The sequence below is a fragment of the Ilyonectria robusta genome (assembly GCF_021365365.1).
Source record: "Ilyonectria robusta strain PMI_751 chromosome Unknown BGZ61scaffold_69, whole genome shotgun sequence".
Classification (NCBI taxonomy): domain Eukaryota; kingdom Fungi; phylum Ascomycota; class Sordariomycetes; order Hypocreales; family Nectriaceae; genus Ilyonectria; species Ilyonectria robusta.
In genome coordinates, this window is record NW_025764503.1 from 81097 (window position 1) to 103836 (window position 22740).

At 39.6% G+C, this 22740-nt stretch overlaps 7 protein-coding genes across 7 annotated transcripts; 3 read left to right on the top strand and 4 right to left on the bottom strand.

Annotated features, from left to right (window-relative positions):
* Window positions 1–37: 37 nt before the first annotated feature.
* Window positions 38–2313, top strand: BGZ61DRAFT_468192 (uncharacterized protein). Its single transcript, XM_046247855.1, has one exon. It carries the CDS (start codon window positions 108–110, stop codon window positions 2028–2030), a length of 1923 nt encoding a protein of 640 aa, XP_046094046.1. The 5' UTR covers window positions 38–107; the 3' UTR covers window positions 2031–2313.
* BGZ61DRAFT_541676 (uncharacterized protein) lies at window positions 2089–5213 on the bottom strand (the record flags this gene model as incomplete). Its single annotated transcript, XM_046255070.1, has 2 exons — window positions 2089–2923; window positions 4609–5213. The coding sequence occupies 2 exons, from the start codon at window positions 5211–5213 to the stop codon at window positions 2089–2091; spliced, it is 1440 nt and encodes a 479-aa protein (XP_046094047.1).
* A 929-nt stretch (window positions 5214–6142) lies between these two features.
* Window positions 6143–6700, bottom strand: BGZ61DRAFT_573859 (uncharacterized protein; the record flags this gene model as incomplete). The annotated part of the gene is made up of 2 exons (XM_046256142.1): window positions 6143–6341; window positions 6378–6700. Coding segments are annotated over 2 exons (522 nt in total), but the record flags the coding sequence as incomplete, so codon positions are not given.
* Window positions 6701–7420: 720 nt separating this feature from the next.
* BGZ61DRAFT_277385 (uncharacterized protein) lies at window positions 7421–8086 on the top strand (the record flags this gene model as incomplete). The annotated part of the gene is made up of 1 exon (XM_046238416.1): window positions 7421–8086. A coding segment is annotated over one exon (666 nt), but the record flags the coding sequence as incomplete, so codon positions are not given.
* Window positions 8087–8587: 501 nt separating this feature from the next.
* On the bottom strand, window positions 8588–8743 carry BGZ61DRAFT_374213 (uncharacterized protein; the record flags this gene model as incomplete). Its single annotated transcript, XM_046242315.1, has 1 exon — window positions 8588–8743. One exon carries the CDS (start codon window positions 8741–8743, stop codon window positions 8588–8590), a length of 156 nt encoding a protein of 51 aa, XP_046094050.1.
* Window positions 8744–8842: 99 nt separating this feature from the next.
* On the bottom strand, window positions 8843–9133 carry BGZ61DRAFT_292437 (uncharacterized protein; the record flags this gene model as incomplete). The annotated part of the gene is made up of 1 exon (XM_046238586.1): window positions 8843–9133. A coding segment is annotated over one exon (291 nt), but the record flags the coding sequence as incomplete, so codon positions are not given.
* An 11545-nt stretch (window positions 9134–20678) lies between these two features.
* On the top strand, window positions 20679–21116 carry BGZ61DRAFT_541678 (uncharacterized protein; the record flags this gene model as incomplete). The annotated part of the gene is made up of 2 exons (XM_046255071.1): window positions 20679–20970; window positions 21019–21116. 2 exons carry the CDS (start codon window positions 20679–20681, stop codon window positions 21114–21116), a joined length of 390 nt encoding a protein of 129 aa, XP_046094052.1.
* Window positions 21117–22740: the final 1624 nt, after the last annotated feature.

The window sequence follows — 22740 nt, forward strand, 5'->3', positions numbered from 1 at the left end:
GCAAATCCATTACCCCCGCTTTCTGCTCATTTTCATACTAAGGTCAAGGTCTTGAAGAACCGCCTATTATTCCATTTATTTGTCATTCGTGCGTTTATACCGTGAATATGACCCGAGACATTTCAACTCTGATGATAGGCACGCTCAGCGCCGGTAGGACGGATCAGTTTGGCAGGGAATGGGACCAACGACGCCCTCTTCTGCTCGATACCGTCATGGAAGGTCGGGAACGGGCTTCTCACAGCAGACTGCTTCAAATGCCCGCTGAAATCCTAGCCAATATAGTCGACTTATTGAGCGACGACAATTCGACTCTGGAATCACTTGCACTTGTTAATAGCGACTGCCGGCAGCTCGCACGTTGCTGCCAGTTTGCCGAGGTGCATTTTGACTACAGCCACCAGGCACGGCAGCTTTTGGTAGAGCTTGCACGTGGAGTTTTGACAAAACCCCAACAACCTACTATTGCCGCCTGCGTTCGTAGAGCCACCTTCGCGCCCCTCCCGCACTACGTTGCATCACATCACCGGGAGATTTATGAATCTATCTGGGGTGAAACAGCACAATCGGTCACTCGGGAGCAACGGGAGGCGCTCGAAAAGGAAGGCGGCGAGTACTACATGCAATTGCGAAAAACCTCGATGCTGGCCATTTCAACAATGCGTAACCTGGAAACTCTGGTTTGGGAGGACAGGTTTTCACTTGACAGGAACTTTTTCGAAACAGTCACTCGTTCCACAGCTCAGCACGTCAAGCTGAACAGAACGACCATGGATGAACCCTGGCCTATGGGACCGCCGCTTACCCCTACGACTTGGCCAATTCGGTCCCTGGATCTTGATATCTCGTTGTCTTTCAGCTACTCGGACGAAGATGAAGAGACATCAGATAGTACAGGGTCCACACATCCGATGACCAACTTTTTCTCTACGCTTTTCCAGCTTTGCTCTCCAACCCTTGAGTCACTGAGGTGGGCTTACATGGAGTTCCGGCCCAGCACGAGGGGTCCCGTCTCGCTCGGCAACAATCCTATATCATTTCCTCGCCTGCGGCACTTGCAGCTTGAATGGCTCGAACTTGAGAGTTCAGCAGTTTCGTCATTCTTCTCTGCCCCTCTTAAGTCTCTTGAGTTATCTCAGTCGATCTTGGCTCGTCTTGGGGCCCATATCCCTTCTTATGGGACTTTCCGGGATCTTGAGAGTTTCAACGTTCCCTATTTGCCTGAAGAGAGCGATCTCTGCAAGTACGTTGCAGATTTCGTCGTGCAACACAAACATGTCCGCAGACTCTATATTTATGAACGCGACACTGCAACTGGCAGCAAGGCGCACCTCGATCGCTACATCATCCCAGCGCTCACCAGCCAAGATTTCAGCAATCTATGCTCCTTGTCTCTAGCATGGGGTGGAGGTAGCACGGATGACTCGACAAAACCACACGACGTTCACGTTCCTAAAGCGGCCCTCGCAACAATTGGAGCACTTGTGTCCCTCGAGCAACTTTGCCTCTGCGCTGGCATCCGCCTGGGATGGCGACACCAATGGCTCGTCGATCATAACGAAGTCCGTAGTCACTTTGGCCAGCTCAAGAGGCTCAGAAAGCTGGCACTAGTCCGTGATACGTACTCCATCCCATGTCCTGGTTTCGATGTTGAGGAGTATTATAACTTTCGATTCGAAGGAGACCAAGAGAGCATTGATGCCGAGGACCGGCCGGAACTTGACATAAATGAGAACCCTGATCTTGATAGTAGACCTGAGGGAGAAGAGATGGAAGAGGATGTTGAAGATAACGATTTCCACCATCAAGTGTGGGAAAGAGCTCATCGAAATCGTATGCTCGCACAGGCTGAGGAGTATGCCGCAGCTTTGCCAAAACTGGAGTGGATGTTTTGCGGACAGCGGCCTATGGGATTTGAGCAGAATCTTGAAAGTCCTGATACACCTCGAAAAGCAGTGCCGTTGACAAGAGGTAGGGATGAATGCTACACGTTTCTGGAGTCAACTTTTAGAGGATCTTCCACCGTCTAGTGGTTGAATAGATTGTTGAGGGTAGCCTGTTTTTTGGGAAACCAGCTTGCATTATGACTTAGTATGACTCCGCCCCAATCGTCACTTCGCTCAACTGCTCCAGCTTCAGCTCAGCTTGGGCCATCTCCGCCGGCACCATGTTGCCCGCGAAGTCACGCTCCCGCGCCTTGGACAGGAGCATGATGCCATCCAGCGACCTGCACCGCGACAGCTGCACATACAGGCTGTATGGGTCGCATGTACTCGGAACTGCCTGGCCGCCAATATTGGTCGTCCTCGTCCCCCGCAGCTCCAAGGCGACCTGATCTAGGGTCCTTGCCTGCAACTTGTAATCGGTACACGCAAACGCGGCTGCGCATGGCAGCCCCCTGCGGGAGACGTCGTGCTGTTGCCATAGCCGCTTTCTCTGGCATTCTATTTTGGTGCTGATGGGCGTTAGGAGGATAGTACCAGGCGGCATGCCGACGAAGCGGAAGTCCCTCGTCGTCTCCGACGCCAGCACGATCCCCGCCGGCGGACCGAAGTAGAGTACGGTATTGCTATTAATCCGATGACCCGGGCGCCCCCTGTCGGGGACGACATCCATCGCTGTATAGGGGGCACTGTTAACCAGCTTCAGACCTTGGTGGGTGTTGTGGTTCACGATGACGGGTATGCCGGGAACAAATATGAAGACGGCAGGCATCGGGATTGTATTATCATCGCCATGGCCTAATATTATCAAAGCTTCCTCCTCTGTCGGCTCGCCATCTTTCCACTTGTGCTCAGAAATAAAGATACAGAGCGGGGCCTGCCATTGCCTCTGGAAAGCAATCGTCGCCTCTATGTTCAGGTTCCAGCGGTTCCTATTAAGCGGCGTAACCACTGTAATTCCCGTCTCCCATGGGATCCGCCTGCCTTCCTAGTAGCAGGTATTATTCAGGTACTCCACGTCCGACTGGTCCTGCACTCCTTGTCGAATACGCATCAGCAGGCTGCGCAGTCGTAGATCTTGTATGGCACGGACTTGCTTGTTTAGTATTACCACTATGGTGAACTTCCCCTACAGGGCGTAAGTTACTTCGTATTGTTGCTGCTGCTCCAGATCGAAGCCATAATCTCCCTTCTACAGAACAATCGAGCTGGGGAGGAGAATCGATCTCTTCTGCACGGGACGGAACTGATAAAAGTCCCCGCAAAAGACAACCACCGGGATGCCGCCGAAGTCTCGGCTGGACTCTCAGAGCCTGCAGAGCTGTTCGTTGACGGAGTAGAGTATCCGCACACCCAGCGTGCTAACCTCGTCTATAACCAGGACATACTTCTCCTGTAGTCCATCTTGGTCTGCCTATCAATCCGGAGGCCTGCTGAGCCAGATGATATGAAGCCGTCTGGGTCTCCGGCCCGGCTGGCTCTGGGGGATGTGTCTTTGGAAAACTTACAAGCGGAATGGATGGTGATTCCGTTGATATTCGCCGCTGCTATGCCGGAGGTTGCTGTTACCAGGAGGCGATGGGATTGTTCCATACAAGCGAATAACTCGGCGACGGTTGCAATGACGCCCGACTTTCCGGTGCCGCCTTCGCCTCTAACGAACAGGCAGAGCTGTGGGGTGCCTCTCTCGTCGTGCTATACTTCGTCAAGTTGGCGGCAGATCAGCCAGAGGGAAATCCTCTGTCTTCGGTTGAGCGTCAGGGACTCGGCCACCTGCCTCCCCACTTTGCAGAACGATATGGACGGGCCGAACCGGATTCTCGTTGACAGCTCCGTGCCTGGGAATTGATATGCGTAATCAACTTCTACAAAAGGGTCGTCCTGTTGACCGGGGCCGTCAAACCTGCTCTGCACCGTGGCTCCATAGACTGCCACTCCATCGCCTGACCCGCTCTGCATTCCCTAAATCGCCTTCTCTCGCTCGCGGGAGAGACCGGTCTGCTGCGCCTTGATGGATCTTAGCTGCTCTAGCCCTGGGGTTTCTACTCCCGAGACTGTCCCTCCTAGGATGCTAACGATCCTTGTCACGTCCTCGGCGAGGACCGCACCGTGGAGATCCTCTATTGAACCGAGAGCGGCCGCTTAGAACCAGTACATTTGCTCGAGTATTGCGGAGATCTCCTTTGAACCGGCCGTAATCTCCTCCGCAGATACCGCGGTTCTCAATACGTCTACAAGACGTGTCGCAGTCCCGATGCTATCCAACCGATATGCTACGCTCTGTGCGTCGTTCCTTACGGTATTACTAGATTCCACTGTATTGGCGGCGGGTTCGAGCTCCCCGGACAATGCCGCCTATTATTTGGCGTCCTGCGCAACGTCCTCGGCCGACCGCTGCAGTAGTTGGATGTTATCCACTAGCCACAAGATGCGCTTGGGAAGATGTATCTTTTGTCTGTCCCAGATGCCGTTGATATCGCCGGACGTTTTACGCAGGAATGCCTGCCATGGGACAAAGAGGGCAAGATGTTATACTGCTGCTCTGAAGCCAGCAACACCCATCGTTAGCTGTCAGCTCTCCTCTCTGCACTCTTCTCACTATTTCATTCTTCTGTGTTTTGCCTGCATAAGCTACCGGGGCCGCTGTATGCCAGGTTTTATATACCTTCTGTGGTAAGAGTCATCCTTCTTAGTGAAATCCATACTCAGATACCTGTCGAAGCAGATGGTTGCATGCTGCCCTGGCTGCCGCAGCGCCTGAACCCACAACCTCGACAGCGGCCAGGAGCTGTCGAGTTCCACCTCTCCCCAAGCAACACCTTGCCCTTTCCGCTTCACACGAAATGCCTCCCATTCCGCACCCACGACACATTCCTCGGCCTGCCGAGGACCGCCCTTACCCAGCGGAAACAGAGTCGGGAATGCTTTTGCCAAAAACCACGCGTCAAAGGAATCCGCAAAGTCCTGGCCCCGGGAGACAACGATATACAGCTTAGCCGCGCACCCGTGCCGCACCTCGGCCGACCCTCTCCAGGCGGCTCCACACGTCTCCTCTCCGGTAACGGTTCCGCCTATGGAATCCACAAGATACTGCAACTTTTCCATGTCCGCGATATCTGGCCGGCAATCCAGGCCGAATATGCCGGACGATCCGATCTTGTGCACGCTATTGCGGTCATTATCAGGCCCACCACCAGTTTCCTCCATAGAAGCTGCATCATTCCCGGCTGCATCCCCAGAGCTGCTCCGGTCCTCGGCCAGGGATGCCATGATTTCCCGGATGTCTACCGGGCCCGGATCGTCAAGCCTATGTTCGGTCGGCGGGACGATGTGCGCTGTTTGTGTTTTTTCTCTTGCCGAAGGCTTGTTCCGTTCTAATTAACTGTAGACCTGGGACGGCACGCTATATAAAGGGTCTCCCAGCTATCCAGTTCCGCTGTGTCAATATTAATATCGGCATACAGAGGGTTATTTCCCTTCAGCCACATCAGCGCATTCTCCATATCACCGCAACGGACCGAGAGGAGTATGGCTAGATCGCTTGGCTCTGGCTTCTCCGGCCCCTGCTATAATATATAGATCTGGTCTATTACCTTCAGCAGCAGATGTGGCAGCACTTTTGTCACGAGCTTCTGTATATTATTGGGGAATACTGTGATATGCCTCTTAACGTGCCTCAGATGTCTGGAGTTCTGCTGATATCTATCTGCGATGTTATACTTAGTAATGAAGCTATAGCATGAGTTCAGTGCGATAAGCTTCTTCTTAACTGGCGTAAGACTCTTCAGCTCGTCAGGAAATATATGCTCGCATCCCAGCCGGGTATGCAACTACACCGCCGGCAACAAGACGCCTCTCCCCAGATGCCTCACGCAGTCTACACACCCACTAATCTTCTCCCCTACCGGGAAGCACCAGAGGCATTTAAAAGAAAACCTACTGTGCTTTTTAACCGGACTTGCTACCTACCAGTCCCACTCGATATCTTCTAGCTCGACCCTTCTGTATTTACAGTAGCAGAATATATAAATAAGGATCGGCAACATCCTTATGTTATGAAACGCCTTGTAGAAGTCCTGCACTGTCTTTATCTTCCTCTCTTGGGGCACAGGCACGCACCACTCCTGTCTGTGAGACAGTCGCTCCTTCTCAGCAAACTCTTCGTCGAGGGTTCTTAAAACGCTAGCGAGATCCAGTACCTATTCTTCCTCGTCCCTCTCTCGGCGGACCACGATCCTCATGCGCTTTGGGGCTGGCTGATCAGTGCTGCCATGACCCGCTCTCTTCCGTGCCGGCTGCCGGCTCGGCCCCCCAGGAGAGGCACAGTCCTCCGCTGCATCCTCGGCCTTGCCAGCGACGTGGCCGGGCGAGACCAATGCTAGCTCCCGAGTCTGCTGCCTGCGAGAGCTCCAGTTTCGCCTCGCCTATTCGTACTCGCTCCGCGTCGCCTCGAAAATGTCAGCCGCCGTCCGAAGGCCCAGGTCCGCCACTAACCCCCTTCGCGCGACCTCCAACTCTCCCGCCGATGGCTGGATTCCCAGACCCGCCAGCATCGCCATGTTGGGCCGATTATATGCATCGTGCTGGCTGGGGATGCCCGCCAGAGACCCTACAGTCCCTCGTGGGGCCAGCCTAGCCCCGGGGCGGGGCTTACTCCGTGCCGTCTGAAAAGCACCGAACAAGTCTCTCGATCTTGATGGCCGATTTCCCTCCCGTTCGGTCTGCAACCACCTCGAGTCCCTTGAGTGCTGGCTTCTCCATACCCCTCCTGCGCCTCGTCTAAGGCCCCAGCATGTCCAGGTAGTCCCCATGCGATCCTCCTCCGTGCCGGCCTCTCTGCCCTTGCCTCTTCGTACACCTTTTGACACTCCTCGAAGATGTCTGCGAATGTCCAGACACTCACACCGGCGCCCGCCACGTTCTCGCGATTGTGCGCATCCAGCCGACGGAATAGGTTCGGCGGACTCTCCCTCTATTCTGACTCTGGGCGGATCCACCTCCGCATACTTGCCCTCGGTTCCCCTCACCCCACAGTGCAAGTGCGCCCGTGCCGAACCTTAACCCTTCTACCATCACCTCATACCAGGCACCATCTTGGCCCCCCATCGCCACCCTCTGCCCCTATGTCAATATTAGCTTCAACCCCGGATCGAACGCCGGCCCCTTGCCGAGTTCCCGCACGGGCTCCTCCGGGGCCCGCTCCACTCGCCCCACCGCAGTGTCACCCCGTCCCATACCTTTCCCCAGCTTCTCCCCGTCTCGGGCACACCTGTCAATAATCACGGCTGGCTCGGCAGTTGCCCTTTCACCTGTCAGACCGTATATCTGCCGTGTTCGACCACTACTCCTTCATAATGCCCTTTCGGCATCCAGCACCCATGAGAAGATATAATTTTCCTCGGCCGATGCCACAACGCCAAAGATTGAGTTCCGGCTCCTTTTCCACACATTCCGCCAGCCTTGAACCGCTATTCGACATGTCCCGGCAATCGATATTCTCGAATACTATCCACTTGCGAGACTTTGTAGACAACGTCACAGACGACCCGAGCCGGCAAAACACGCCCAACTACGTGAAGATCCAAGCCGAAATCAACATCTTCGAGGAGGACGGCTTCTATAGTTTCGCCATCGACGTCGAACCTATCCGCGCCCGTATACATGCCTACCTGACCCGAGAAAATCGAAGCCTCTACGTCCCTAATACCTTCTTCTACGCCGACGGCTGCTTCTCCGCCACCCCGTCTGCCGATGGTGCCCTGGAAATTAGAGTCCAAGTCCTCAGTTCGTCTAACCTCTCAAGGCACCCGGGGGTCCCTTCCGACTTTGACGAGTATCGCCGCCACTTGCCAGAACAGTGGTGCCCGATGGTGGCTGTCATCGGCTCTGTGTCGCCTCGCTCCGACAATCCCTCCGACCCTTCGGAACCCCGCCGCTTCACCCTTGAAACGTCCGTCTACGACACCACAAAGGCTGCCCCGGTTCCCTTCTGGGTCGCCTGCTTCTTGCAAAATACGAAGCGTTGGGAAAAGGTCAAGATCCCTGTAGCGGGAGATTTGCTTAGCATCACCGCCAAGGTGGCTGACCGCACCACAGACACGAACCAGCTTGCCCTCCGCGTCCTCAATCTGGCATACTTGCCACGGCCTGCCTCGACCACTGCCACACCGGCCTCGACTGCTACTCCACCTTCTAAGCGATCTGTCCGCTGGGAAGGTCGGGCAACTCCGTCTACGCCTTCGAAGAGACCTCGTCTATCGGAGCCCGCCAGTGAATTTGCAAACCCACCTGACGAGAATCCATCTTCGCAGAATCCGACGAGGCGTCGTCTTGATCTACCGCACGTAGAGGATGTCACGAACTCCTCACCCAGCCCACCTTCTCCTTCAACCGCGGCTGACCCTACAGAATTATCTCTCGAGTCTCTTCCCTCCCTGCATCTTAATGGCGACTCTCGCCCGTATTGTAACCGACATCCCCCAAAGAGATTGCAAAGTTAGTTTAAACGGGCAGGTGTGTAAATAATAATCTCACTTCTCTACCTAAATAAGAAAACCAAAACCTAATACGTAGCCTTCTAATTATAATTACTTATTTTATACCGGCCGGTTAAGGCCCTGACTCTCCCGAGGCACCTGCCCTTCTTATAATACTTTCCTGCTCATAGGTGCACACATTCTCTTATGCATCTTCCAGTCCTGCTTCTGGTGCTCTTTCCCACAGTATACTGTAACTTTACACCGCCCGCACCTCATTGTCCCTTCTGTCTTCCCATATATTCTGCAAGGCGTGACTTCCATGCACGCCTGGCCATCAGCACCAAATCCGGATATCTCCTCTTAGACGTTGCGTCGCGTCTGGAATTCGCATTCGCCTCTCTTATATACGCCGTTAGCAAGTACCCCTACGAAGGGATCCTCTGCTCTGTCAAGGAAAGACATAGGCGTCTGCAAAACGGTCGCAACAGGCGAGCTGCAGATTCCACAAAAAGAACTAGAAGCTGCTCGGCAGGTGGCTTCATGTTCTTTTATAATAGGCAGCAGCGCGCTTCGAAATCGACCGTGGTACTCAATATCTTGTCGGGCTTGAGCTCGGGCCATGACGAGATCCTCTGCGAACTTACGTGCAAACTTCAGGCCGTCGGGGGCGTTGTCGCCGTAGAACTCGAACCGCACTTGCCTCGTCGCTATGTTTTCCCGCAATAGTGTAGGCAGTAGAGACTATTATTTCCTTGTGCTTGAATGAATTGAACCCGACGTCTTTGGATATCTGTTTTTAAATGCGAGTTCTCATGGTGCGACTCCGCAACTGCTGTTCTCATGGTTTCATAAAAAACAAGAGGTGCGTTTCAAAACGGCAAGCTGCCAATTACACTTCCTGCTTAAGCTTGGGCAAACGTCACAATGACTGAGCCACCAAAACTTACTTCCTTCACCAAAACCTTTCATATCAACTTGAGATAAAATCCGCCTATGATAAGCTTCAAGCTCGACAATTTTCCGTTCCTGACTTTGTTCCTCAAGGCTCTTCTGGGCAGACCGCCTGCGGTTTGCGTCTCCTGTTCAGATAACCCCTTATTGCTAATTGATGGATCCGTTACGGTCAATTCGATCAAATGGATAGTGTTGAAAGCAGTGATGATGATGTTGATGATTACTTGTGCCCGGTTGGACCGGGCCGGTCAGAGAGGGGTTTTCTGACACCCCCTCTGACTAAGGTCAGGATATCGATCTATCAGAGGTTTCGTAATACAAAGTCATTTTCCAACACCTTAATAAAGATATGATGAGATAATCGGGGATCGTCTTTTTAGTCAATTCGGATAATCCGACAGCAATTGTCAGATCTCGTTGGGTGCCTCTAACATAGCGAAATATACAATTAAATGATGCCAATTTAGGCTGATTGAATTGATGATGATTACGATGTTAATAACGTTGTTATGATTGATCGATCGACTGTGTTCTTGATTATCTTGACCGGCGAGGGATTTCCCTTATCTACAGACCCCCGCTTCCTTAGTTATCCAGCCGGCCCGGATCCTTCTGTCTAACAGCAATTAAGACCTTGGACGAAAGCTTTTAGCTGTGGCTGTTGTTTTGAGGAATAGTCTTGTTATAACGTACATGATAAGCAAGTGCACCAAGTAAGTGCACCAAAGCAGTTTTACACCTTAAAACACGATTTTTAAAAAATTTCTTAAAAATTTAAACTAGACTTAAAATAGCTATAATTGAAAAATTAAGTCTATTAACTTAATTATAATAATAATAAATTTTCCTATATTTTTAAAAAATCTTTATATAAAGTTATTTAAAAAAAGTTTATTTACACTGTTTTTTTTTCTTATTTTTATTTCTAAAAAGCTAAATAATTTTTCAAAAATCTAAAAGAAAATACTGCCTTGTAACTTTTTATTTAAATGTCTAAATTTAATTCCCTAAAATTCCTAGAATTATATAGCTAATTTTAGAAAATTGAAAATTTTAACTTTTAGCTATACAGTATAAGTGGTGCACATGCTTATTTGGTACACATGCTTATTATACATGTTAGCTGGGTTATACTTTAGTTTAAAAGTAAAATACTTAGATATTAACCTTAGCCAATAGATCTCTAGTATTAACAATAAGACTGCTGCGCTGTATCTCTCCTAGTCTAAATATATAGTTAGCTTTCTTAATTTTATTAAATTAGTATTCTCTTTTAATATATACTGTAATATAGAGGATACAGCTGTTATATATTAGTAATTGTCACAGGCTGGAGCCTGGCTTGGGGTTCTGGCTGTGCCGGAACCCACTAATTGACATCACCTGGGCAACCACGCAGTATATTAGCGGTGAGGAATTTAGCAGCTGAAAGGGACGGAAACAACACCCAACTCATTAACTTACCCTAGGGGAGATACACAGAGGATCGTCGCACAGGCGTCTTGGCTGGTCAGCCCGAAGCTGCACCAGATTACGCGTATGAGGTCGGGTCAATCTGAGGCTTATGTCTCCTGGTAGGGAAGCATCTAATGAGATAGAATATCTGGTCGGTCGCAGGAAAGTTCGCTGGCAAGGCATCAATAGAGCCCGCGGCAGCCCGATATCTGAGAGAGGTTGAAGACGGAGGCAGGACAAGGATCGTAGTGACAGTCAACTCAAAAATAAAGGCAATGAATTAATAGACTTCCTAGCAGTCTCGAGCCCTTCCGGCCTCTCTGACTTCCAGGAAGAATCTCTGATGAAAGAGAAGACGATTCTTCCTCCCCTGTGACGGCCCTGACCTCCCCTTTTAACCTCATCCGGACCACCCTAGAGACATCCCCGCTAGCGACCAGCTAGCCCAAGCGTCCCTAACCGCCTGTCACAGGAAGCAGCTTCCTTCTTTCTTTCCTCCTTCTTCTCCTTAGCTTTAGATAGACAATTCTACGGCAACAGCCTGTTGAACAAACTCCTGTCTAGCTCTTTGCAGTAATTACTTTTTAATAATATTATTAATAAGTTTTTTAAGTATCTATAAACTGGAGATATTAAATTAAATAAATAGTTTACTTTAAGGGATTTTTATAGAGATATAGTAAATTAAAAGTTTAGTAACTTTTCTATAGAGACCTTATTTACTTTTTTTAATATATTACTTTAAAGGCAGTTTTTTTTTAAAAATTATTAAAAGCTTTATTAAAAAGCTATTTTTATTATAATATATATATATAGTAAGTGTTGTAATTAAGTAAGTATTATACTTTTCTTAACCTTCTCTAAAGAAATCATAATAAGAATACCATAAACTATTTAATTAATTAAAATTACTCACTATACTCTTCACTAGATATCTCAATTACTATCTAACAGGTCCTTATATTATAACTAAGCTTGCTGCAGATACTATAATACTGAATACCCAGTCGCGCCGACCTCCCTTAACTACTACTTCTCGACGATTCGGCCACTACCTATATATCAATATCTATTTAATTAATTACTTGCCTTCCTTCCTCTACTGTTATTACCCCTCTTTTCTATAGCCGGGTTCTTTTTCCCTCCGCGCCGGCTTAATGTCTCATTTGCTAGTCGAAGCTCTCGGACCTCTGCCCTGACTAGAGCCATCTCATGCATATTTCCCTTCAGTGCCTTATTAACAGACTTCAAAGCCTCTATAATTAACTCAGGGGAGCTGCTATAATGCCTTCTGATTCGTCTCTTAAGGTATTCAGACTGAGATTGGGCCTCAAGTACGGTCTTTGGGTCTTTGAGACCCAAGGGTCGACGGTTCAGCATCCTCCTCGGCAGGCGTTGGAGTCCGTAGCTGCACATCAAGCTTCGAGACCATAATTTCTGGGTCAAGAGGAATAAGCCCAGCTCCTTTAAAGGATGCCTTGATATTCTTTTCTGTTATAGTAGCCTGAAATATATTATAAAAAGCCGGGAAGAACTCGGTCTTTAAAACGTAGTTTATAGAGTATCTAATTAAATATTCTATTTCTTAACTATAAGCCCTCTTGAGCACGCTAAAGTATACAATATCAAGGGGCTGAAGTAGGTAAGATGAATAAGGTGGTATATAAAGCTGGATAATCTTCTTCTTCTTGTAATATCTCTTAAATTTAATAGAGTAGTGACTTTTGTAGTTATTAAGGATTAAGAGATAATAGAAACTAATTAATTAATTAGTTATATACTAGTTAAAGTACTTAAGCTACTTAAGACTGGTCTTATTATCAGTCTAGCTATTTTAGGTTATTATAATAGCCTAATTACTCGGAAGATTACTTTTTTAGTATCAGTTAGTAAGGTAATATTAGCCTGTATTAATAATAAATAGCAGAATTAACTAGCCTTTTATATTAATTACTTAAATAACTATAATTTATTTTCAGTTTCCAGACTATATTAATTTTAGCTTTTTATATTTTTTTATACTTATAATAACATACATATATAGTAAGCATTGCAGTTAAATAAGCGTTGCACTTTTCCCTCTTACATCTAACTTTACATTTAATTAATTAATTCTCAACTACCTAATATGCCTACCTCTAATATTGAAGCTAGAACCCTTCTTGCCCTTCAGGCCCTTCAAAATAACCTGAAGCTAAGCATCCGACGCGCTGCAATGACCTATGAGATTTCTAAGCATCGCCTACGTTGCCGGCAACAAGGCATCCAATCTCGACGCAATACCATCCAGAAATCACATCGGCTATCTGATCTAGAGGAACAGATCCTTATTCAGTTTATTCTCGACCTGGATTCGCGAGGATTTCCCCCCCGGCTATGTGGTGTGAAAGAAATGGCTGATCAATTACTTGCCGACCGCGACGCGCTACTAGTTGGCACGCGCTGGGCTTCAAACTTCGTTAAGCGACACCAAGAGCTTAAGATGCGTTTCTTTTGTAAATATGACTATTAGAGAGCTAAGTGCGAAGATCCAACTATTATCCATAACTGGTTTCGGCTTGTAACAAATACAATCGCAAAGTACAGCATCTAATTAAATAATATCTACAACTTTAACGAGACTGGCTTTCTTATGGGTATGATTGCAAGCAGAATAGTTATTACAGGCACAAAAAGGTGTAAAAAGCTAAAATCAGTGCAGCCTGGAAACTGGGAATGGATTACGGTTATTTAAGCAATTAATGTAGAAGGCTGGTCGATCCCGCCGTTTATTATCGGTGCGGGCTAATATTACCTTGCTAACTGGTATCAAGAAAGCAACCTCCCGGGCAATTGGGCTATTGCAACGACCCAAAATGGCTGGACTGATAATAAGACTGGTCTCGAGTGGCTTAAGTACTTTAACCGGCATATAACCAATCGATTAATTGGTTTCTATCGTCTCTTGATCCTCGATGGCCATGAAAGTTACTACTCCATTAAATTCGAGAGATATTGCGAGAAGAAGAAGATTATCCGGCTCTGTATGCTACCTCATTCATCTCACCTACTTCAGCCCCTTGACGTTGTATGCTTCAGCGTGCTCAAGAGGGCTTATAGTCAAGAAATAGAGCATTTAATCAGATGCTCTATAAACCACGTTTTAAAGACCGAGTTCTTCCCGGCCTTTTATAACGCATTTCAGGCTACTATAATAAAAAAGAATATCAAGATATCCTTTAAAAGAGCCGGGCTTATTCCTCTTGACCTAGAAATTGTAATCTTAAAGCTTAATATACAGCTACGGACTCTAACGCCTGCCAAGGAGGATGCTGAACTGTCAACCCCTTGAGTCTCAAAGACCCCAAAGACTATACTTAAGGCTCAATCTCAGTTTGAATACCTTAAGAGACGAATCAGAAGGTATCATAGCAGCTCCCCTGAGTTAATTATAAAGGCTTTGAAGTCTATTAATAAGACACTGAAGGGAAATATACATAAAATAGCTCTAGTTAGGGCAGAGGTCTGAGAGCTTCGACTAGCAAATGAGATATTAAGCTAGCGCTGGAGGGTAAAAAGAACCCAGCTATAGAAAAGAGGGGTAATAATAGTAGAGGAAGGAAGATAAGTAATTAATTAAATGGATATTAATATATAGGTAGTGGCTAAATTGTTAAGAAGTAGTAGTTAAGAGAGGTTAATATAACTAGATATTTGGTATTATAATATTTATAGCAAGCCTGGTTATAATATAAGAATTTATTAGGTAGTAATTAAGATATTTGGTAAAGAGTATAGTAAGTAGTTTTAATTAATTAAATGATTTATAGTATTCTTATTATAATTTCTTTAGAAAAGATTAAGAAAAGTATAATGCTTATTTAACTGCAATACTTACTATATATATATGTTATTGTATTTTTATTAAAGTTTTAATTTTAAAGGTTAGTATTTTTATTATATAAGCTTATTTATTATATAAGCTTATTATATATATTAGCTAATTATATAAATTATACTAATTAAAAAAAATAAGAATTTAATATTTATTAAAGTTTAATAAAAATATAAATATATAATTAATATATTTAATAAGTAAGTATCTTAAATAAGTAAGTATTTTAAAAATTCTAACTCTTAAAATAGAAATTATAATAAAAATACTATAAACTATTTAATTAATTTAAACTACTTATTATACTCTTCTTTAGATATCTTAATTACTACTTAATAAGTTCTTATATTATATTTAGGCTTATTATAGATACTATAGTATTAAATACCCAATTTAACTGACTTTTTTTAACTATTACTTCTAGATAATTCTGCTACTATTTATATATTAATATTTATTTAATTAATTACTTATTTTTTTTTCTCTATTATTATTATCTCTTTTTTTATAGTTTAGTTTTTTTTACTCTCTAGTACTAGCTTAGTATTTTATTTACCTCTTAAAGATTTTTATTTTTAGTAGTTAATAAGAAAACTTTATATATAATAGCTTTTATCTTTTTTATAAGAGATTATAAAGCTTTTAAAATTAACTCTAAAAAGCTACTTTAATATTTTTTAATTTACTTTTTAAGATATTTAAATTAAAATCCAGCCTTAAATATAATTTTTAAAGTTCTTAAAGTCTAAGAAGTTAACAGTTTAGCTACCTCTCTAACTGGTATTAGTATCTATAACTATATATTAAGCTTTAAGATTATATTTTTAAAATCTAGAGGAATAAGTCTAGCTTCTTTAAAAGCTTCTTTAATATTTCTTTTTATTATAGTAGCTTTATATATAATATAAAAGGCTAGAAAGAACTTAATCTTTAAAATATAAGTAATTAAGTATCTAATTAGATATTCTATTTCTTAACTATAAGTTTTCTTTAATATACTAAAGTACCTAATATTAAGAGGCTGGAGTAAATAAAAGAAATAAGGTAATATATAAAGCTAAATAATCTTCTTTTTCTTATAATATCTCTTAAATTTAATAAAATAGTAACTTTTATAGCTAATATATATAATAAGTAAGTATTATAGATAAGTAAGTATTATACTTTTCCTAATCTTTAAAATTAAAACTTTAATAAAAACATAATAAAATATTAAATTAATTAAAATTAATTGCTATATTCTTCTTTAAATATCTTAATAATAACCTAATAAATTCTTATATTATAACCAGCCTTTCTATAAATTCTATAATATCTTTCCCTTAATATCGCTAACCTCCCTTAACTACTACTTCTTAATAATTTAGCTACTATCTGCATATTAATATCTCTCTAATCTATCTTATTCCTTCCCTTATTTAAAGTTATCTTCCCTTCTTTATATAGGCGGGTTTTTTTTACTCTATATTACTTACTAAGAATCTTATTTACCTATTAAAGAATCTAAACCTTAGCTTTTAATAGAGTATTCTAATATATTATTGTCTTTATTCCCTTAGAAAGTAACTTAAGTGCCTTAAGAATTAATACTAAAGAGCTATTCTAATACCTTCTTATTTATTTTTTAAGGTATTTAAACTAAGAGCTAGCCTTAAGTACAGTCTTTAGGGTTTTTAAGATCTAAGAGTTAGAGAGGCTAATCTCCTCCCTAACTGGTATTGGAGTCTATAGCTATATATTAAGCTTTGATATGATATTTTCTGAGTTTAAGAGAATAAGTCCGGCCCCTTGAAAACCTCCCTTAATATTACTCCTTATTATAGCGGCTATATAGGCAGTATAGAAGGCTGGGAAAAACTCAGTTTTTAAAATATAAGTTATAGAGTATTTAATTAATTACTTAATTGCTTGACTATAGGCTGTTTTAAGCGGCCTAAAGTACCTGATATTAAGAGGCTAAAGTAAATAAGATAAATAAAACAGTATATAAAGCATAATAATCTAATTCTCTTTATAATATTTCTTAAAGTTAATAGAATAGTAACTTTTATACCTATTAAGAATTAGAAGATAATAGTAACTAATTAATTAATTCTTTATATACTAATTAAAGTACTTAAGCTACTTAAGACTTATCTTATTATTAGTCTAGCTATTTTAAGTTATTATAATAGCCTAATTGCCGGAGGTTACTTTTTTAATATTAATTAGCAAGGTGATATTAGCCTGTAATTATAATAAATAGCTGGATTGCCTAGCTTTTTATATTAATTGCCTGAATAACTATAATCTATTTTCAGTTTTCAGGCTGTATTAATTTTAAGTTTCTATATCTTTTTATGCCTATAATAACTATTCTGCTTATAATAAGACTTATTATAAAGTCAGTCTTATTAAAGTTATAGATAATAGTAAGTTAATATTATACTTTATAATTAGATTCTCTATAAGCTTAAATTAATTACAAATAATAGTTGGATTTTTATATTTAGCTTTCTAATAGTTATATTTATAAAAAAAACGTATCTTAAAGTCTAGTTATTACCTAATAAAGTTAAAAGCTTAATACTTACTAATAGATAATATATTATAGTTAGTAAGTAGTTAGTTAGCTATTTCTTTAATACTATATAGTTACAGAGGAAATTCTTATAAATTTAAATTAAAAATAAACTAAATAATAATTTATTCTTCTAGATTAAATAGTTTTTATAAGTTGGGGATTATATTATATCGAGACTAAATACCTTGCTATTTATAATACAGCCTATACTTATTAATCTTATAGGTAGTTATAGTATATTAGAGATTTAATTTTAAGTTATTTTAAAAAGCTTAAAGAATAAGAAGAATTCTTATTTTAGTATTTAATTGTAATATACTTAGTAGTTAAGATTTATATAATAAAGTAGGAAGTTAGATATTTAAGGGAAAAGTATAATACTTACTTATCTATAATACTTATTTATCTATAATACTTACTTATTATATATATTATTAAGAATTAAAAGATAATAATAACTATTTAATTACTTAATTATATATTAGTTAAAGTATTTTAGCTACTCTAAATTAATTTTATTATTAATCTAGTTATTTTAAGTTATTATAATAGCCTAATTATCCAGGAAGTTACTTTTTTAATACCAGTTAGTAAGATAATATTAGCCTGCACTAATAATAAATAGCTAGATTGCCTAGCCTTTTATATTAATTGCTTAAATAACTGTAATTTATTCTTAGTTTTCAGACTATACTAATTTTAACTTTAAATATCTTTCTAAACTTATAATAACTATTTTATTTATAATTATAACTATAAAAAAGCTAGTTTTATTAAAGTTATAAAGATTATCTAATTAGATACTATACTTTATAATTATATTCTCTATAAGCTGAAATTAATTATAAATAATTATTAGGTTTTTATATTTAACTCTCTAGTAATTATATTTATAAAAGAAATATATCTTAAAATCTAAATAAGTTATTAGAATTAATAAATTATATAGTTACATAAATTACTAAGGGAAATTATATTAAATAGAGAAATAATCTTTATATTTAAATTCTAATAAAAATTAATAGCTTAAATAAAATTAAATTATAAGCTTATAATAGCTTAGAGGCTATAAGTAGATAGATAAATAAAAAGACTTAACTAAATAATTAAGTAGTATCTATAATATTATATTAATTATAAGTAAGATAATTAGATTTAGAAGCTACTTATAGTATAACTAGCTTATAATATATCTATTTTAGAAATAATAAAGCTTATACTAGCTTATACTAACTTTAAATTTACCCCTAATATATATAGATTATTATAAGAAGGATTCTTAAATACTATAGTAATTCTTAATACTAACTAGCTATAATAGCTATATAAAGAAATAAAGATAGAACTGGAATTTATTAGAAAATAAATAAAAAAATACTATAACTAGAAAAGATTAAAAAAACTAATCTTCTAGGAAGAAAATATAGTTTATTTTATAATAAAAAATATTATAATAAAAAGGCTAAATAATAAATTAAACTTTAAATTTATTAAATCTTATAAAATTTTAAAAAAAAGTCTTAGAAAATAACTATAAACTGAACTTACTACTAAAAGTTAAGCTCTATTTAATTTTTTATATTTTATTACTTAAATTAGCAGCAGATACTATTTATATTAAAATATAAAATAATAACTAAGAAATAGAAGTTAAGAATAACTAAGAATTTATAGTTAAAATAATCCTCGATATAAAAAGAGAAAATAATAAAATAAAATATCTTATAAAATAAAAAAACTACAACCTCTTAGAAGATATATAGAAATCCTATAAATACCTTATATATTATTAGGCTAAATTAAAGAACTTTCTTAAATAAAAAAGTACTCTAGGAAATATATATTAGAATAGGTTTTAGGATTTTAACTGCTATCTATAGAAGCTAAAGGATTTTTACCTATAAATAAAAAAGAATCTAAAGATAGATTAATAGAATTAAAGTTAAAAGATTTAAAATCTAGTAAATTAAAGTTAAAGTTACTCTTAAAAATAAAAGGCAGCTTCTACTATACCTTCTATTTCTAGTAACTTAATTTCTCTATTAACTTATTCTTTTTATTCAAGCTCTAAATATCCCAATAAAACTCTAATTTATAATACTTCTTTATATACTTTTTTATTATATAAATATATAATAAATAACTAATAGTAATAGTAAGATAAGTCTGTATTATTACTATTTCTTATTATAGCTTTATTAAATTCTTACTAGTACTTTCCTCCTTAACTTCTGGCTTTTTCTTTTAAGAAATAAGTATTTTTACTATATAAGTTAGTATTCTAAAAAGTAAGAAAGCTAGAGAATTATAAATAAAAAGAAGCTATCTTAATACTATTATAAGAATAGCTATAATTAATATATTTATTATATCTAGCTAATTCTAATACTATTAAACAGGTATAAAAATACTTAAAATAAAAAGAATAAAATATAATAGCAAGTTTACCTGATAAATAAATACTTTTAGATAAAAGGTAATATTCTTCTTTCTTTTTTAAAATAAACTTAGAAATATAACTGCTTATTATATCAGTATATTAACAGGAATAATTACAAGTTTAAGTTAGATACTAATAAATAAAATTTAGAAACAGTCTTAAAAATAGATTTTAAGAGTAAGATTAATAAAGAGAAGATATTATATTATAACTTATATATAATTTAAAGAGTCTTAAAGCAGTTAGAATTAGTAGTAATATAGTATCTATAAATTTTATCTAATTAAGTGTAAATTGTAACTTCTAGGATTATTACAATCTGAAATTACTATAATTCTTAGATTATATAATTTATAGAACTTTATAATTTACTTAATATATAATTACTTAAGAAGTATATATCTAGAATAAGTAGCTACTTAGCTATTAATATAACTTAGTTATTTTAATTACCTTAACTTATTATATATTACTATTATAATAGTTAAATCTAACCTAAGGGTATAGAGTAGATTTAAGATATAGAATATATAATCAAGTAGATTAGAATATTATAATAAGCAATATAAATTACAATCTAGTAATAATAAAATAGTAAATTTAATATAATTAAGTATATTAATAGCTAGTAAGGCTATCTATCTATAAAAATACTAAATAAATATCTATATACTAGTAGTACTTATACAGGCTTACTAAATAAGAGTAAGTCTAATCTTATAGCTTATCCTGGAGAAGTAAGTCGGACGTCCCGGCTTACTTATACAGGGTAAGTTTAGGATTTGTATCAGGTGAAAAAGTGGGTATGTTATAGTTCTGCCAGTTATGACTGCCTGGTCCCAACCTGGGCCGTGATACAATATCTCCCCTCCCGTTAGTTATGTCCTATGGCTATGTTTAAGACTGTCTCTTGTATGTGTGTTGGTATGTTTCTAACTTGCTTCCTTAATTATTCCGATGTGCTAATAGGATGTCCAGTCGAATCTCGAAGCGTCCCTTGAAATCCCGCGATATCCTTAAGTCCACAGCAAGCAAACTGATCTCAGCTGTTTCTGCGGAAGGATTTGAGGTTCCGGTTTCTACTGCGAACTCGCTAGTTCTTGCTGCTGCTATTAAGGAGTTTGGTTTTGAGGTAATGCCGTATTCTCGCTGCATCGCCCACGGGCGCGTGTGTAAGATGCTGGATAACGGTTCTAAGAAATGTGGTTTTTGTACTGATAAGGGTCGTCCTTGCGATGGGACCGGTATTCCTCTTCACTCGCGTAAGTCTAAGTCTGGTCTTGTCGTTTTCCTTGCTAAAATGAGGGTAGTGACTCGAGTCATCTCCGAGGCGAGGCGCCTTGGTGACAAGGAGTTGGAGTTGGAGGAGGAGTTCCTTAAGAAGCGGGCCGCCCTTCGGGCCGCTTAGGCCGAGTTTGACCAATCTCTGGACCTTCTGGAGCGCACTCGCCGCTAGCGTTAGTCTTTGGTTACCCGGGGGCATGAGATGACTTGTTGTGGCTTGGAGTCTTTGAAGGAGTTGGAGGCTTTGGAGCAGGCGGAGTTGGAGGCTACTATCGACCTTTGGTTGTTGGTATACGCCGATGTTATTAACTGGCTGTCTCTTGGTCTCGGCGATTGTTTTACAAGCGCTGATTTTCTGCTTGATCCTTCTTTGCCTTCTTCCTCTGGTGTTGGTGAAAATCCTTTAGGAGGCGTTGCGTATGGGTGATGTTTTTTGCTGGTTTCTATTGGTTATTACTCTCAGGGTAGTTTTTCCACTTAATGAGGTATTCAGTCTGGTTGTTGATTCTTTGTTGCTTGAGAATTTCTTTAATTTTGTATTCCTCTAGGCCTTCAACCTCTATTTTATGTTTATTGCTAAATTTGGCTATGATATTTCCTTCCATGCTCTTAAGAAGTGAGATATAGAAGATAGGGTGAAGTCTGACTTTTAGTAGTAAGTCTAAATAGTAGTTGTTTTCTAAGATTTTTTCGAGAATTTTATAGGGTCCGATATATTTATAGTCTAGTTTTTTATTTTGTTGTTTTATTTTAATGTTTTTTGTTACAAGAAGGATTATATCTCCCTCCTAGAAGAATAATTCCTTTATTCTTTTTTAATCGTAGTATTTTTTTATCTAATTTCTAATAAATTCAAGTTTAGTCTTTATTTCTTTGTATAGGTTTTTTAATTTTTCTATTGTAAGGATAGCTTTGGGGATGATTAATCCATCTCGGCTTATTTAGTAGGCGTTAGGGGTGAATCTAAAGTTAGTATATACTAGAGTGAGTTTTGTGCTTTTGTATATTAATGTATTGTAGCTTAGCTATGCAGTCGGGAGCTTCTTAATCTAGTTGTTCTATTTGTAGTTAATATAGCACCGAAGATATTGTTCTAGTATTTAATTTATTTATTCCGTCTATTCATTAACTTATACTCGGAATGCTATAATAAGTCAGTAGTTTAGTCCTATATAGTCTATTAAGCTTTACTAAAACTTTAAAGCAAATAGCTATCCTCAGTTGGAGAGAATCTCTATTAAAAGTCCGTAAATGCTAATAATATTTTGCAAGAAGATATAGGTAAACTGCTCTATATCTATTGATTCCTAGTAGGATATGAAATAGGAAAATTTCATAAGTCTATTTATGATGATAAGAATGCTGTTATATATGACTCCAGTTGCGGGGTCTTCTAATAGGGGTAGTTTTGTAATGAAATCTATAGTGATAGAATCTTATAGTTACTTAGCGACTAGTAGGGGTTGTAATTCTCTATATAGTTTGTGGCATTAAGCCTTAGTTTTTTTGCATAATAGATATTACTTAGTAATTTCTCTTACTACTGCCTTTATCTTAGGGAATTAGTATATTATTCTGACTCTATTAAGGGTTTTATTGACTCCCTGATGTCTATGTGGCGGAAGTTTGTGTATTTCCCGCATAAGTTGGTGCTGCAATTCTCTAGGAACTTGTAGCTTGTCTGTTTTTTCGTCTGGGGGTAGCTTGTTGTTATATTATTGTATCTTGTCTTGGAGTTTGTTGGTGTT